Consider the following 12,936-nt stretch of genomic DNA (forward strand, 5'->3'; position numbering starts at 1 on the left):
GTGTGCGCGTGCGTGCGCGTGTGTGTGTGCGCGCGCGGGCGCGCGTGTGTTTGTGTGAGAGAAGGGACGAGGATAGTTTTCTGTCTCGTGTAAACTAGGTTTAGTTTCTCAGCGACTATTGTTGTAAAGAGACACGATTATGTCACAACATTCTAATTACAACAACAACTCAGGCTTTTAATTAATGAATGGTATCAAGCCTCTGTTTACTGACGTGTTTTGAGCAAAGGCATAGATGCCGGTGCTAATAACATTCATAATAATGTAGAAATTCACAACAACAGATGGTAAAATATTTAGTATTATTAGTATTATTCCTTATTCTTATTTAGCCGTATTCCGCTATTCACTATGAATGAATAACTGTTGTCTAGTCACCTCCATGTTAATTAATGTGCTCATTTAAATGTGCGTGCAGCGCCAGGGTGCTACCAATGTGTTTAGCGCCCGGTCGCCACCTCGTCTCCTCGTCACTTCGTCTCCTCATCCCAGCAGAGGGTCTACCCCCCGCTGGGCCGTGTCGTGTTGTGTGTTGGCACGCACCCGCCATCGCGATCGCGACGTGCACGACAGTTTCATCACAAAGGCGGGACTCAAAATGTAGCGCGAGGACAAAATAATAATCTCGAAACGAGGGGGGGAAAGAAAAAAGGATCCGGGGAAGGAGACAAGGAGACATCCGAGGGGGCGAAGGAAGCGAGCGAAGGCTGCGCGCCGCTCTTCGCATTGGAACGCGGCCCGCTCCGTTTCCTTTGACTCGACTCCCCTCCATTCAGTGTGTGCGGAGGAGGGTCTGGCTCCCGGGATCCAACACTAGCAGCGGGGGGTAACAAGGCGACCGCATGCGCTCTTCCCCCCTCGACAAAAACACCCGGGAAGGAGGGCCGAGAACACCGAACGGATTCCCCAGAGCCGCCAGGATTCGACTCATTTCAGCGGGGGACGAGAGGCCCGCGCCCGGCGACGCGGCAGCGGGGAAGCCCGCCGTGGCTAGCATGAAGCGGACGGCCGGTGTGACCAGGCACAATGGCCTCGTCTCTCCGCTGGGGAACAACAACTCCGGGGCCTCCTGCAACATCGCCCCCCCGCCGCAGCAGCAGCGCTCCGGCGCCGCCGCCGCCTCGGACGCCGCCGCGTCCGCGGTGGCAGCGGCCGTGGGGGCGGCGGACGGCCTGCTGGACTACTCGAAGGGGGGGGCCGTCATCAAGACCGAGCTGGTGTGCAAGTGGACCGAGAGGGAGCGAACTTCGTCCAGACAAAAGCAGCTCGACAGGCGGACCCCCTGCGACCAAAGTTTCGGCTCCATGCACGAGCTGGTGGACCACGTCACCGCGGAGCACGTCGCGGCCGGGCTCGAGTCCCCTCTCTCGAGCCATGTGTGCATGTGGGACGAGTGTCTGCGGGGGGGCAAGGCGTTCAAAGCCAAGTACAAACTCATCAACCACATCCGCGTGCACACGGGCGAGAAGCCCTTCACCTGCGCCTTCCCCAGCTGCGGGAAGATGTTCGCGCGCTCGGAGAACCTCAAGATACACACGCGCACCCACACGGGTAGGACCCCCCCACCCCCCCCATCTCCCTTCCATCTCTTAGGGAACCCGGAGCTGCGGGCCTCCCCCCACAACAACCGGGCGACCCGCGCGGTGCTCGGTTCGGTGACGCCGTGGTGCGGTGCTCGGTTCAGTGCTGCCGTGGTGCGGTGCTCGGTCTGGGGCCATCTCGGTGTGAACGTGTCGATGCTGGGTGTGTGGAATGGATGGATGGAGAGGGTAGAAGGAGAAGGAGTAGGAGAAGGAGAAGGAGTGTTTACAGGGCTTAGCCGAGCGGTGATTGACGTGGACCCCCTGCCTGCCTGCACACCCCCTCCCCCCAAACTAGGAGTCGTCTGAGGTGACCGGGCCGGCTGGGATCACCAGGAATACTACCAGGAGTGATACCAGGAATATTACCAGGAGCGTTACCAGGAGTCTTACCAGGGCTCCGTTCTGAAGTTGATGTATATTCTGAGGGTTAATAATCAGCAGTATAGCCTCGGATCATATATAGGTTGACGTCAATTCCCACGATTGTTTATCACAGAATATAAATACTACCTCTTAATAGAAGTTGAAATAATGCACCTACACTGCTATTACTGCATTACCACTACTGCTATTACACCTTATTAACTACACGAATTACCATATTGTGTAGCGGACGTGTTAGACTAACTGAGCTGAAGTGATGGCTAAACGTGTTAATGAATCTTTTAAATCACGTACACTTCTTAATCCGAATGTTTACACAGACAACCCGATTGGTAATGCTTTCGATGCATAGTACAATATAAACTATGATATATATATACACCCTATATAAATATATATATATAAAATTTATATATATCTATATATCTATACCAAAATATATATATACCATCACAACAACAGGCTGCCTAGACCCACCTTATATGGTGTTTGATAGTAGTACTACAAACACAGACACACACACACACCAGCCCTGGTGTTGCGTTGTAAGCAGACAGATGTGGGCTCACCAGCGACAGACTCAGACAGGTCTGTCCTTTGATGTGGGGCCGCCGCTCTCAACCAATCACGTTCCACCTTGCTGGCCTCTGAGACCATCTGATGTTCTGTCAATGGAATAAGTTCCTTTTCTTCATTGCATTGATGTGCTTAGAAATCAGAGCAGGAAGTTGTGAGGGCACAAGAGTTGAGATGTTGACATGCTTGGCTGGGCGATGCTAACCACCTTATTGAGGATGTGGTTTGACTGTGTCGAACCCGGCTCACTAGCTGTCACCATTACAGCCTTTAGTGAGGACCCTACTGGGCGTTAGTGAGCAGATACTGGCTTGGGGGGGGGGGGGGGGGGGGGTCACCGATATGTGGAGCTGTTCCCGCACTCAGATCCCCCCCAGGTCTGTTTTGCTGTCTCCTCTTCTGCATGGCTCCTTCTGCTCCACGATTGTGGGGCCAGAGTGCTGCTTTCTGCTAGCCCCCTACAGGGGTTTGTGTGCTGGGCTGTGGGCTCTGCATGTCATGCTCTCTGGGAGTGTTTGGAGGGGATGGGTGTGTTGGAGATGTTTGATGTGTGCTGCTGTCATCTAACTTCCTTTTAAGACCCTTAACCCTTCCCTATTGAGGCCAGGCAGACATTGTATATCGGAGTTGGTTCTAAAATACTTAACTGGTTAAATAAAGGTTAGAAACAAAATTCAAAATATTAAAAAGGGGAAATGCTCAATGTTGCCTGCAGGGAGATTTGGGGTATTGACCCAGAACTTTTTTTCTGGGAGTGCACAGAACACCCTAACCGTACTTACAATGGCGGTAGATTGCAAAAGTTGTAAACAATTTAATTGGTTGAACCTAGCTGGAAATGCTAAGACCAGCCGTATGGAAAGTATTAAACCTAGCCTCCTCTGCTAAAGCTAACCCTATGCAATATGTTGAGCCTACCACTGGGCTTTGAACCCATAACCTTTGGTCTTGGAGCGCAACACCCTGACCTTAGTTATGGCTGAGGATTGCAGAAGTTGTAAACAATTGGATGTGTTGAACATAGCTTCACCTGCTTAAGCTAACCCTATTTAACTTGTTGAACCTAGCTACCACTAATAAAGCTAACCTTATTGAACGTTTTGAACCTAGCTTCCAGCGCTATTGCTGACCCTATTGAATGTGTTGACCCTAGCCTCCTCTGCTAAAGCTAACCCAATTGAAAGTGCTGAACCTAGCTGCCTCTGCTTAAGCTAACCCCATTGAACGTGTTGACCCTCGCTACCAGTGCTAAAGCTAACCCTGTATAACATGTTGAACCTAGATTTCAGCGCTAAAGCTAACCGTATGAATGGGTTGAACCTAGCTAACAGTGCTAAAGCTAACCCTATTGAACGTGTTGAACCTAGCTACCCGTGCTAAAGCTAACCTTATTGAACGTGTTCAACCTAGCTACCACCGCTAAAGGTAACCCCATTGAAAGTGTAGGACCTAGCTACCAGGGGTTAGGCTAACCCTGTGGAACATGTTGAACCTAGCCTCCTCTGCTAAAGCTAACCTCCATGACCGTTATCGCCCTCCAGGAGAGAAGCCCTTCCAGTGTGAGTTCTGCGAGCGACGGTTCGCCAACAGCAGCGACCGCAAGAAGCACTCCCAGGTGCACACGGCCTCCAAGCCTTATGACTGCAAGGCGCTGGGCTGCACCAAGTCCTACACGCACCCTAGCTCCCTGCGCAAGCACATGAAGGTCCACGTCAAGTCCTCGCCTACCTCCGACCCCAGCGACCCCTACGACCCCGTCCTGCGCCCGCGCTGCCTGCAGCCCCACCAAAACCCCTTCGAGCCGCTGGACCTGAAGATGAACCACCACCACCACCACCACCTGCACCCCCTGTCCCCCTCCCTGCTCGACACTAAGCCCTACTTCCCCTCCCGGCCCGACGGCTTCCAGCGCCAGGAGCTGGACCAGATGCTGCGGCTGCGGAGCGCGTCGCCCACGGCCGTGCCCCTGGACCTGTCGCTGTCGGGCCTGATGAAGAGCCGCCTGGCCCAGCAGAAGCAGGGCGCCCGCGGCCAGCGGCGCTGCCTACCTCAGGTGTCGAACATTAAGGAGTGGTACGTGTGCACGCGCACCGCCGTGCACCAGGAGTTCCCCCTTCTCAACCCTGAGGACATCAAATCAGAGCCCAGCGACGAGGAGTACAACACGTAGGGCCCCGTGGCCCGCGGCCTGGCCGCGGCGGACTCGGTGAACGCGTGGAGGAGGGCCGGCCGGGAGGGTCCGGATCCCTCTGCTGGACTTCATATCAGGGGCTTCATGTCCTCGGCTCAGGGGGACCGGGGACCTACCGTGGTGTGATTGTGTGTGCGTAGTTGTCATCACCCCCCCACCCCCCACCACCCCCCCACCACCCCACCACCCCGTCAAACACACACACAAAAACACACCTGGTATCAGGGGAGCGAGGGGGTTTGAGGTGAGAGGCTGGCGTCGTTCCAAGGCTCAAAGGTCAGGTCAGGGCAGAGAGGCGGTGTGTCTGTGTGTGTGTGGGGCCTTGCTGGACCGCTTTGTTTTGAACGGGACTGTGTTGGGGACGGTTGTAACAGCGACACCTTTAGAGGTTCGAGGCTCGGGATTAGAGGACAGAGACTCCGCCTCGGTCCCGCGACGCTACCGCGAGGTCCCGCCACTGATCAGTATTCCTCCGCCCCCCCGTTCTTGTCTTTGTTTACCGATACGAAAAACACGACGGGAGAGAGGTTCTTCCCGAAGGTCCGATCATCACCCAGGAAACATTTTGACGTTAAGTGTTACACGGTGATAGTCCCTATAACGCATCGTTAGTCTAACGTTAGTTACTAATATAGAGAGGTTTGATAGAACGTTTCAAACAGAAAAACCAGAGCCCTCCAAACTTTCACCCCTTGCCCACTGCTTCCGTCCGTGGACGGATCCCATTGATTTTGAATGGGGCGGAGCCGCAATGCATTGTGGATCCATCCGCTCCGTTGGATCCATCGGCTCCGTCAAGAAGTTGAAAATTTTTCAACTTTTCAGGCAGCCACGGATCCGTCATCCAATGAGATCGCGTATGCCCGGGCTTGGCTGACGAATGCCTCTGTAAAGACGACTCCGGTCATCCGTTGACGGACGGATGCAGTGGGCAAGCTGCGTTACTGCTTGAGCAAGCAGTCGTTTTTTTTATACTTTTTACTATTATGGAAGTCATATTTTCCCATAAGATGTTCTACGTTGCCAAACTAACAGAGCCAACCGTCCTTTAGAACCCCGCCCCCCCCCGCCAGGTATCCATGACGACGAGGGTACGGCAAGCAGGACCTGATGTAAATGTATTCTCTCAAAGTACCTCCGCGATAGCTTCATAGTGGTCGCTCCGACCCTTATGAGGACGTTTAATAACAATCAGCTGGTTCAATAACGATCAGCCGGTTTAATAACGATCAGAGGGTTTAATTGATCGGTGAAAGCACTCGATAACCTGTCAAGAAAAAGACCAACCTATAGAAAAGCATACTTTGATATACTTGTAACTCCCAAACCTTCTTAAAAACCTTAATTGGGCCCAATTAATGAATGAGTTCACCTGAGAATTATGTTTGTTAAACTCCATCATTGATTTGAGGTAAATGTCCTCTGGGCCAGCAGTGACCAGAAGTGTTCACAGACGTCTGATCACACCGTGGTCCATACTCCCAGGATCGATGAGCCAGTGTGGAGTTCTCCTTTATTTAATGTCTTCTTACGTTGTTTATAGCGCTTGTCCTAACCCAGCCCCCCCCCCCCCCCCTCAAAAAAAACCAACCTATTTATTCCCATACATGTATATTTTTTTAATAAATGCAAAAAAATACATTTTTCAAAAGCATTTAAAAGAAAAAAAAATGGAGACCAATCCAGGATCGAAGACATACCCGTGTTTTAGGTAACCTGAAGATATCGAAAGCCCTTAAACCAGTTTTGTAAACGTGTTTCTCTGTAATATTAATATGCGTTTTCTATGAGTTACCTGACCCCTGCCAGTGTTTCACAATAAATAGTCCTTTGGCCATCGAGTTGTCCATCCTTCATTCAGCGAGGGGCGTCCCCAGAGCTCAGACTAAACACGGGACAGCCGAGAGCCCGGACAGGGTTTTTATTGTGTCGTCTTCTCCGGCGAAGAGTGGGGGTTCCTCGTCAGACCTCCTCCGGTGTTTCTAGACCTTTCCTACTTCTCAGTAATAAATGAATGTGTTTCCACGCCGTGGATGTGTTGCTTCTGCTCGGAACAGGGGAGAGGTTAGAGGTTAGAGTTTGACGGGTCAGGTGAAGGTAGAGACACCGTTGAACACGGCGATTGTTAACAGAAAAGTGCTTTGGTTTTGGGGGGGGGGGTTCTTACAAAAATAGAAAAGTGGGGTAAGGTTATTAATATAGAAGATCTGACACGCAATGCGGCGTTGTGCCTCATGGTCTAATCAGGGCAGGTTTCACCGGTCCTCTTCATGTTTTGGAGGCCGTTGTGACCGTTTTATCAGTGTACTTTATAAGATGATTAAGAACATTGCTTTGGGTTTAAACCGGACCAGAACCAGGCTCACCATACAATACCCCCGCTCCCATCTGGGATTATTACAGAACATCTCATAAAAAATCACACTTTATTAATCACCAGGGGGGACATTCAGGAATGGTCTTTATGCTGCTCCTCGGAAACGTCGAGAAGTAAACAGGAACTGGGGTTCGCTAGATGTCGTCTTAAAACCTCTGTTTAGTGTTCGGTTAACTCTGAGAGCCCAACCCCAAGGTATGGAAGACTTATGGAGAGAATGGTACCTAACACACACACACGCACACGCACACACCAGCTCCGAGTCTCGCTATGAGCTACATTGAGAAGCATTCCTCCGTTCGGGAAGACCCGCATCGCTACGACAAATCAGCTGTCCCTGTCCCAGCGGGACCCGAAGCAAACCTTTCATCGAAAAACGCTGTTTTTTAAATTGTGCGTCCGAAAGGCGTTCTCAGTGGACGGACAACGTGGTGACGCAAACAAAACAAAGCGCGCGACCTGAGGCGTGGACGCGCGTGCCAGCGGCTGCCACGCAGGGGTCACATGGGACATAGGGCCACGATAGACCTGGTTTCTGCGTGGTGTGTGTGTGCGTGCGTGTGCGTGTGTGAGAGAGATCAAAATGTCAACTGTGAACACATGAGCAGGCACATGTGCGACGTGTCTGCGTGTGTGTGCGTGCATCTGTGCGCGCGCGACTCCAAACGGATACGTGTACCCCCTGCGGTGAGTTCAGGGGTGCACGCAAGCAAGTATGTAAAACGTGTAAAATATGGAGTTATACTTGCCGTAAAGAGATATAAACTGTGTTTCCTTTGCTTCTTAATGTTGTTTCTTGTTGTGTGTGTGTGTGTGTGTGTGTGTGTGTGTGTGTGTGTGTGTGTGTGTGTGTGTGTGTGTGTGTGTGTGTGTGTGTGTGTGTGCAGGCGTGCGTGCGACGAGCTGGACTATATCTGCCGCGTGGTTGTGATATTTTACGTATGTTTATTATTGTGTTCAAATCTATTTTCCCATGGTTCCTTATTGACTCATTAAACATTAGCATTCAAAAGACGTGTGTGTCTTCACTGGGAACCAGTTCGGGAAGGCCTCTCTACTGGGAGGGACGACTTCTGAGGGGAACTGGGATGACTGTCCGGTCACTGGAAACGGTCGCTCGTCTCCCTTTGTCCCGACGGTGAAACGCGATTCTCCCTGGTGTGTGTGTCGTACAAGACACTTTTTTAATAGCATAAACACACACAATGCGGTGTCACAGAGAACACGAGCGGCGGAGGAGAGAGGGGGAGGGAGGGAGAGGAGAGGGGGGAGACAGAGGGGAGGAAGAAAGGAGGGCTTTGGGAAGTGCGACGCATTGTCTGCATGCCCACGGTTTCCCTGGAGACGGGAGGATGGGTCTTTTGTGGCGGATTGGTTCCCCCCCTCCTGGTGTAGGTCCCCCCTGCCCCCCTGAGGTCTACCCAGAGATCTCTGCCCCGTCCCCCCCGGGTGGAGGTCCCGCCGACCCAGACCGCTAAGAGGACCAGACACGGTTATTTCCGCCTCTTCTTCCCTCACCGGTCCGACACAATGGAAGATTAAAGCGTCAGGTTGGTGCTTATCTTCATTTATTAACGTCATGACGGTGCACGTCACGCAGGTCTCTCTCTCTCCGATTCTCTCTCTCTCTCAGTGAATCTCTCTCTCCCCCTCTCCGTAAATTCAACCTGGACTCGGTAAATTCGGTTCTTCGTAACGTAATGGTCAATACTGGATCAATATCAAAACGATCTGTCAGCATTAATCCCTTGGACAGAAAATGATGTGAAAAGAGGCAGGTTTAAAAATAACCTTTAATTACTCATTTAATACAATGCTTTGAGGGTAAATACTAGACCAGTTAGAAATTCTATCGATGACCTTTAGTGTAAATGCTGTTCAGGCAGCATTTACACGAAACTCACTTTTAAGTTGTGTCTATTAAGGATTCAATAAGGCCTAATCATCACAATAACTCTTAGATGTACATCTATTTATATAATGAATTACTCTGGATGGAAAACAAACACATTCTCTCCCTTGAATATGTGCTTCTGACTTCATTGGGGGGGTCTCTCTCTCTCTCTCTCTCTCTCTCTCTCTCTCTCTCTCTCTCCTCTCTCTCTCTCTCTCTCTCTCTCTCTCTCTCTCTCTCTCTCTCTCTCTCTCTCTCTCTCTCTCCTCTCTCTCTCTCTCTCTCTCTCTCATCTCTCTCTCATCTCTCCTCTCCTCTCTCTCATCTCTCCTCTCCTCTCTCCTCATCTCTCTCTCTCTCCTCTCTCTCTCGTCTCTCTCTCTCTCTCTCTCTCCTCTCTCTCTCTCTCTCTCTCTCTCTCTCTCTCAGTGTCGTGGCTCGAGAAGTTGAAAGAGCCAGTCAGCCAATCAGCTCCCCCGCTGAGAGCCCCTGCTGAGCTGAAAAGGAGACCCTGAATGGAATCCGGCCAGCGCCTCACCAAACACAGGACCCGAGCGTTCACCCTCTGCTGCCGGGCGGCGTGAGGAGAAAGAGGAATAATAGCCAAGCACCGATAAATGATTAATACATTTAGCATCCACGCGTCTGTGTGTGTCTGCGAGCAAACCCGACAGGGCATTTGAGGATCCACTCGCTCAAACCGGGGCGGGCGGGCGGGCTGGCTGGCGCAGAAAAAAAAACAAACAGAGTGTGATGACGAGAGAATCGTCGGGGATTCAAAGTGACAGGAAGACAGAACGAAGCGCCATGGCGTCGGTGCATAGTCTGAGAGGCCCACATCTGTAGCGCACAGCCTGCGTCTGTTCCATGTCGGCCTCGTTAAATACAGACCACATGACTCCGGTCCGCCGACGTGTCCTGAAGCCACCAGCTCTCTCTCTCTCTCTCTCTCCAGGCAGGAGGAGACAGACGCTTTCAATCATGACTCATGAGGTGGATCATGCTACTATTGAAATTAATCAATCAATAAGTAACGCCGGGATGAGTGAATTCTGTTTGGAATCTTTCATTTGATAACGTGTCTGTTGAGAAACTTCTTGGTATTTGCTGGAAATGTTAAAAGGAAGGCAAAGACAGGAGAGATAGTTTGGTTTTCGTCAGATAAAAGGGGGAGATAAAGGGAGTGAGAGATGGGGATTGTGAGGGATTATGTTTTTGGGTGAAAATGGGGAGAGAAAGGGATTGAAAGAGGAGGAGACAGGGATTGAGAGAGAGAGGGAGCGTGGGAGAGGGGAGGGAGAAAGGGGGTGTGGTTGGGGGAGAAGGAATGGCCTGGGGCGATGTGAGTGATCAAAGACAGGACGGTCCTGCACAAGAAGGAACATCACACACACACACACACACGCACACACACACACACACAGGTTCTCGTTAAGTAACCCCGCTGAAAAGTCTTCCATAAATGAAGATCTTGACATCCGATTCGTCCGTCCAATGATCACAACCCACCGGACCCCTTCCTCCTCGAGGACCCCTCAGGCCGGACCGGAGGGCGGGCCTCAGACAGACAGGGTCCAAGACACGGGGACACACAGAGACACCAGGACTTCCTCTCTCCGCGCGGTCAGCCATGGGGCCGGTAGCTCTGAGGCACCACTGAAGGACCCTGGCCTGTCCTTCCCAGGCCTCCCTCCCCTGCCTCCCCCCCGGTCCTCAACCCCCCCCCCCCCCCCCCCGGCCTTCTCCCCAGCTCTGTCCCCCCCCACCTGGCTTCTATCCTCCCCCCCTGCTCTGTCCACCCCCCTGCTCTGTCCTCCCCCCCCTGCTCTGTCCTCAGCCCCCTGACCTCACCCCCCTGGCCTGGCCCCCCCCCATGGCCTCACCCCCCACTGGGACACGGCTTCAGAGAGAGCTATTGTCTGCCCTCCTGTGTGAGTCAAGTGTTCCGTACGATAGAGGACTCTGCATCACTGCTCTATAGAGGACTCTGCATCACTGCTCTATAGAGAGGACTCTGCGTCACTGCTCTATAGAGAGGACTCTGCGTCACTGCTCTATAGAGGGGACTCTGCGTCACTGCTCTATAGAGGGGACTCTGCGTCACTGCTCTATAGAGAGGACTCTGCATCACTGCTCTATAGAGAGGACTCTGCATCACTGCTATATAGAGGACTCTGCATCACTGCTCTATAGAGAGGACTCTGCATCACTGCTCTATAGAGAGGACTCTGCATCACTGCTCTATAGAGAGGACTCTGAATCACTGCTCTATAGAGAGGACTCTGCATCACTGCTCTATAGAGGACTCTGCATCACTACTCTATAGAGGACTCTGCATCACTGCTCTATAGAGGACTCTGCATCACTGCTCTATAGAGGACTCTGCATCACTGCTCTATAGAGAAGACTACATCACTGCTCTATAGAGAAGACTCTACATCACTGCTCTATAGAGAAGACTACATCACTGCTCTATAGAGAAGACTACATCACTGCTCTATAGAGAGGACTCTGCATCACTGCTCTATAGAGGACTCTGCATCACTGCTCTATAGAGGACTCTGCATCACTGCTCTATAGAGGACTCTGCATCACTGCTCTATAGAGAGGACTCTGCATCACTGCTCTATAGAGAGGACTCTGCATCACTGCTCTATAGAGAGGACTCTGCATCACTGCTCTATAGAGGACTCTGCATCACTGCTCTATAGAGAAGACTCTACATCACTGCTTTATAGAGAAGACTACATCACTGCTCTATAGAGAAGACTCTACATCACTGCTCTATAGAGAAGACTCTACATCACTGCTCTATAGAGAAGACTCTACATCACTGCTCTATAGAGAAGACTACATCACTGCTCTATAGAGAAGACTACATCACTGCTCTATAGAGAAGACTCTACATCACTGCTCTATAGAGAAGACTACATCACTGCTCTATAGAGAAGACTCTACATCACTGCTCTATAGAGAAGACTCTACATCACTGCTCTATAGAGAAGACTACATCACTGCTCTATAGAGAAGACTCTACATCACTGCTCTATAGAGAAGACTCTACATCACTGCTCTATAGAGGACTCTGCATCACTGCTCTATAGAGGACTCTGCATCTCTGCTCTATAGAGGACTCTACATCAGTGCTCTATAGAGGGCTCTACATCAGTGCTCTATAGAGGACTCTACATCAGTGCTCTATAGAGGACTCTACATCAGTGCTCTATAGAGGACTCTACATCACTGCTCTATAGAGAAGACTCTTCATCAGTGCTCTATAGAGGACTCTACATCAGTGCTCTATAGAGCAGTCTGAGAACCCCCCAGTCGCCCCCAGTCCACGCTGACCGGTCAGGCTAGGGGCTAAGAAAGAAATTCAACTCTCGGCTCCTGCTGGAAAACAAACCCTTTTATTGTATTTCTATTTTGTTACGATATCATTTTACATTCTATAATTTTTTACCAAGTAAAGAAATAAATGGAGATAGAGTGAGAGCGAGAGAATCAGAGAGATAGAGAGAGAGAGAGCGAAGGGGAGAGAGGACGAGAGTCGTGTCCGAAGCCCAAGCACACCCATCTGATGCAGGAATCGATCGATATGGATCAGATGCTGATACATATCCCCCTCCCCCCCACCACACACACACAAATACATACAGGCAGCCATGCTTTTTGAGGCGGCCATGTTAACACGGTCACATGCCCCAGAGAGTGTGAGAGAAAGAGAGAGAGGGAGAATGAAAGAAAGAAAGAGGGAGAGAGAGAGAGTAAGAGGGAGAGAGAGAGAGGGAGAGTACACTCCTCCAAAGAGACAGAGGATGAGGCACAACAACACCGCACATGTTAAAAAAGAAAGACAATTAAGAAAATAAAACGGAACCGAGGAAACATTTAAATTAAATAACAGACAGCGAGGGAACGTCTCACCAGA

The 12,936-nt window shown here is 51.1% G+C and overlaps 1 protein-coding gene across 1 annotated transcript; it reads left to right on the forward strand.

Annotated features, from left to right (window-relative positions):
• Window positions 1-842: 842 nt before the first annotated feature.
• Window positions 843-4,875, forward strand: LOC130404953 (zinc finger protein ZIC 5-like). The gene is made up of 2 exons (XM_056609904.1): window positions 843-1,551; window positions 4,085-4,875. The coding sequence occupies exons 1-2, from the start codon at window positions 843-845 to the stop codon at window positions 4,711-4,713; spliced, it is 1,338 nt and encodes a 445-aa protein (XP_056465879.1). The 3' UTR covers window positions 4,714-4,875.
• Window positions 4,876-12,936: the final 8,061 nt, after the last annotated feature.

This window comes from Gadus chalcogrammus, chromosome 15 (genome assembly GCF_026213295.1).
Source record: "Gadus chalcogrammus isolate NIFS_2021 chromosome 15, NIFS_Gcha_1.0, whole genome shotgun sequence".
Classification (NCBI taxonomy): domain Eukaryota; kingdom Metazoa; phylum Chordata; class Actinopteri; order Gadiformes; family Gadidae; genus Gadus; species Gadus chalcogrammus.